This window comes from Ammodytes marinus (assembly GCF_949987685.1).
Source record: "Ammodytes marinus genome assembly, chromosome: 5".
Classification (NCBI taxonomy): Eukaryota; Metazoa; Chordata; class Actinopteri; order Uranoscopiformes; family Ammodytidae; genus Ammodytes; species Ammodytes marinus.
In genome coordinates this window covers 3,419,710-3,424,353 of record NC_137234.1, presented here as the reverse complement: position 1 = coordinate 3,424,353, position 4,644 = coordinate 3,419,710, and the positions used below count along the sequence as shown (strand labels likewise).

The following is a 4,644-nucleotide window of genomic DNA, read 5'->3' as shown; positions in this document are numbered from 1 at the left end:
CGTAAAGTGAAAACAAACTCGGGTAGGTCTAACCACCTACCCAGCAGGTTAGACCCACGGCGTATGTTGCCGCAGTAACTGACTCTCGGTTGCACTGAACCTGCTACCTGAAACGGAAAACCCAGAGTTTCCACCAACTCAGAGCGAACAAACTCTGGGTTGCCTCAAAACCAGCTACCTGAAACAGGCCCCTGATGCATTGCACCGCCCCTGTTGGTCCGTGACAGCGGAAAATATTGTCGTGGCCAAACACAGAATTTCCGAGCTGATTCAAAGCCTCAGTTATTACATTCACTGGCACCATGACGCCTTTAGCTGTTTTATCAAATACTCTAGTGAACACAAGGGCACGCTGGGTCCAGTCGGTAATACCTGCACTTACAAATAGATCTAGGATGTTACGTTCAGCATGGGTGGTGCACTGTTCACATGGAGAAAAGTAAGAATAGAAAACCAATGTATCAGTCGCAATCTTAGCCAAACCAGCCATGTTCGTGAGCACACGTCTCTCTGCATGCACATTCTGATAAGGTGCAGCTGCAACCAAGTGGGTCCCTGTGTACAGTCTGGTTGACTGGGGCTTGAATATGGTTTTCATTAATGTACCAAGGTGGTCCGCCTCAAAGAACTCCCCAAGGTTGTTCTGGTTCTCGGGGATGGTTGAAACGAAACTGAACTGATTGGCTGTTGTTCCGCCACTCGGGTCAACGCCGATGCTGCCAAAGAGAAGAGGCACAGAAAGACATTAAAGACCTACTTCACTGGTGGAAATATGAAGGTGTATTGAACTCTGAGATCCTATGTAGTATAAATGTGCAAACATTTTAGAAATCGGTTCATCCTAGCCTGAGAAAAGGCAGAAAGAGATGTTTATGGTCTCACTGTCTCACCCTACATTTTCCCATTTAACATCAATCTCATACTTAAAGACTTTTTCTGTTACATATTCAATATCCCAAATAGTGTTATTTCTTATGATGCAAATTTCAATGATGGTAAACTTGAATGAATTATTGTGGTTGATTTGAGGGACACTTTTTAATAACTGAAGGTCTCTAGAACTGTAATCACATTCAGTTCTAGAGTTCACTTCACTTCACTTCACTTTTCTTTTCTTTTTTAAATCAAGGAATCCTGGACTTTTTTGTATTTTTAACAACTAAAAACAAATGTCCTCACCTGGTCAAAAAGAAGTTTACAGTTGTTGTAAGTCTTGCCTGCTGCGTGGCATCCCAGCTGTCTCCAGTAGACAGACAGGCCAACATCACAGCCATGAAACACAGGACGGACACCTGCACACAGAACAATAAACGGTAATGTGATGTTAGCTTTATTTGACAGTACAGAGTTTAAATGGGGAGACAGACAGAGAGAGAGAGAGGGGGGATGACCTGCAGTAAAGGTCCACGGGTCGGAATTGAACCCGCGACCACTGCAACGAAGGCCGGAGCCAATATGGTACGCACTCTATCCACTACGCCACCGGAATGCCCCAGTATTGTGATGTTAGACAAGAAATGGAGTAAAGGGAAAGCATGTCTTCAACTTTTTACACATTTTTCTGTATGCTTTTTTTTACTTAGTTTTTTCACATGCACCGCTCAATAAAAAAGAAAGATCCTAATAGCACATTGAATAGATATAGGGATGTACATTATAGCAGTTAAACCGGCCTCATTCTGAAGTAAAGTCACTGAAACGCAGTGGTTTGATGCAAGATTGCCATGTCAAAATTCAGCATTTGAAAAAAAAAAAAAAAAACTGAAGCTGGTTATTTTACCTGCAAGTCACAACTTTTCATTACATTTTTTTTGGTGGATATATAAACTATAGTAGGGGAGAGTGGCCGAAGTTGTGCAACTTTTCACTCAAAGTGACTTTAAAGTAAGGCCTTGACAGTAAAGTCTCCAACTCAAATATGTACATATATTTCAGGGTGTTGTGCATCCCTGGCAATAAAAACGTTGGATCTGGAATAAACTGTTGAAGAAATATAGCTTTCGGAAAAAAAGTTGTCTTGATGCACAACTTGCCCCCGGTGTGGTGTAAGTTGTGCGGTTGGAGAGAATACCATGGGGTGAATTGTGCCATTGATATATATCTCATAAACTGTAATGCAAGACAAATCCATTAGACAATCACTTATTTAAGGTGTATTTAAAGTAAATAAAGTAAATAGTTGACAAAGATTGAAGGACAATTTTCTTAAACAAGGCCTAGCAGATCTAATGGTTTTACCTGCAAAGCTCACAATGACAAAGTCACCATCATCATCTTTCTGGCCATCTGAACTCTCATCAGTGGTGTTGTTCAGTGGAATTGAGATGTCACTCTCTTCTGAGCTACTGTAGACAATCACTTTCTTTTGGTGACCAGCGTATACAGCCATGCCACTGACACAACTCTCAGAAATGTACTTTGCACTAGTTGCTCCGTGCTTGTGGAACCAACTGCCACCTGACAAATGTGATTCCCCTACATTTCTGCCTTTAAATCAAGGCTCAAAACCCATATGTACACCCTGGTGTTTCCTCCCCATTAACTATCTTACCTCTGCACTACTATCTGTGTTTATGTGGATGTATGGGCTTTACGTCTTTTATTTTGGTTATTGTTATTTTACCTTCATTGTTTACCTACTGAATGCACTATGTACAGCACTTTGGACAGTACAAACTGTCATAAATGTGCTTTTATAAATACATTTTACTTACTTACTTACTTACTTACTTATAACTCACCCAGGCCCTTTGGCACAAATCACCCCAATCCCAGAAATTTGGATAATAAGCATGATGCAGCAATTTAGGGCTGACATCGTGCTAACTGTATAGACTCAAAATGTAGCATACCAAAGCACTAATACATGTGTCAAATGTTTTCAAACTTGTCTATAATTGTTCAGACACAATAATCAAAAAACCTTGATCATGGAAATTTTACTTTGAAAGGCAAAACACACGGTTTTCTAGAAACAAGGGGTGGCACAACTTCCAAAATGCACAACTTAGGCCACTCTCCCCTATGACATTATAAAATGCAGGACGATAAATATCTATATTTAGAATGACACCAACCCTATATTAACTCACTGCCTAAAGTCTACAACAATTCAACTCATTCTCAGATGCATTTATCTATTAGTTTAGTTTGAAGATAATTCATAATAATGTTCTTTTAGAATATTATGCTGCGTATGTCTGTGTTTCACCATACTGGCTGTGGATTATGTCCAATCAGCCACAGTTAATCTCCAGTTATATCATATTTAATACACAGTAGAGCAGCTGTCACTGAAACAGTCACAATAACAAACAGTCACAGTGCTCACCTTCATGGTTGATTCTCACTGTTGAGTCTGAAAAACAGAAAAATTCTCGAGTTCCTCCGAGTGCAAGTTGCTGTCGGAGTGAATTTTGTCTGAAGAAAGTTATGTTTTTATGGAGGAAAATGGGACGTGGCCAGACCCCTCCGTAGTGGCACCATGCCCTTATATGGACATGTCATTGTTATTTCAATGTTGAAATCAAAATGTTTGATTAAGGAAGTTCAATTTTGACCGTATTATTTTCTGTTTGGCCGACGCCTTGTTCTTCTTTCTTCGAGCATTGCAACACTGACAAACCACAACTGCACTTCTCTTTAAACCTTTAGTCTCTCTGGGTTGTCTGAAGGTTAGACATTATGTGTACTGTTTAAATATACAGCGGCAGGCAGCCTTAATGATCTGGGGGCCCGTTTCAAGACCTAGTGTGGGGCCCCTCGCTCCCATCCCCACGAATAGAAAAAAGATTGTGGAATCCAGTTGGTTCATAGATGCATTATGAGATAATGGGCCCCTGGGCCCAGACTCTTAAAGCCCCCCCTCTCCTCCCTATCCAGTCAGGTACACTGACTTTTCCACACAGATACATACAATTAATGTTCAAAACATATTAAGGAAGTCAGTGTTTCCCACAGGATTTTGGGAAACTGTGGGAGGGACCCTAGTCCTTGTTCGGGGGTCCGGGGGCATGCGGATGAATTGTTCCTCAAAGTATAATGCATCAATCTGCTTTGAGAGGAACATTTAGAGGCTAAATCAATTCTTGAGCTGCAGGAGGAACATTATTTTTCATATTTTTCTTAAACAGGTCAACAACAGCCAATTTCTTTAAGGAAGTTGAACTTTGACCGTATCATTTTGTTTACTTGGTTCCCTGTTTCACATGGGCCTTCTTCTTCTTTCTCTGCATTGCAACACTGACTAACCACAATGCATTGCAACACTGACTAACCACAATGCACTTATCCTTCACTTTCTCCACCTCTGGGGTTATCTGAAGGTGAGACATTATACGGTCGCCCATAAAGTTGGAATAAAATATGTTTGACCTCTTCTAATGAAATGATTATGACAATGTGAATTATTGATGATAGATCAAGTGTACATCTTCTCAAAACTCTGTGGTTCAATCTCATCGCAACATATCACAGTGAAAATTAAAATCACAAACCACAGTGAGTGAGTGAGTGAGTGAGTGAGTGAGTGAGTGAGTGAGTGAGTGAGTGAGTGAGTGAGTGAGTGAGGGAGTGAGGGAGTGAGGGAGTGAGTGAGTGTTAATTCATATCTTGTATAAGGTTATCTGGGTACTCTCTAAATTA

The 4,644-nt window shown here is 40.7% G+C and overlaps 1 protein-coding gene across 1 annotated transcript in view; it reads right to left on the bottom strand.

Moving 5' to 3' along the window:
* The window catches only part of LOC307251157 (uncharacterized protein), a gene marked incomplete at its 3' end in the record, with an annotated part of 8,111 nt that extends 4,707 nt beyond the window's left edge, over window positions 1–3,404 (bottom strand). Inside the window, exons 1-3 of the mRNA XM_080028478.1 lie at window positions 3,332–3,404; window positions 1,180–1,292; window positions 179–716 (exon numbers count right to left, since the gene is read on the bottom strand). Coding sequence (XP_079884604.1) covers window positions 179–716; window positions 1,180–1,292; window positions 3,332–3,337 — 657 coding nt within the window. The 5' untranslated portion in view covers window positions 3,338–3,404. The remainder of the gene's footprint in view (window positions 1–178; window positions 717–1,179; window positions 1,293–3,331) is intronic.
* Between the last annotated feature and the right edge of the window lie 1,240 nt (window positions 3,405–4,644).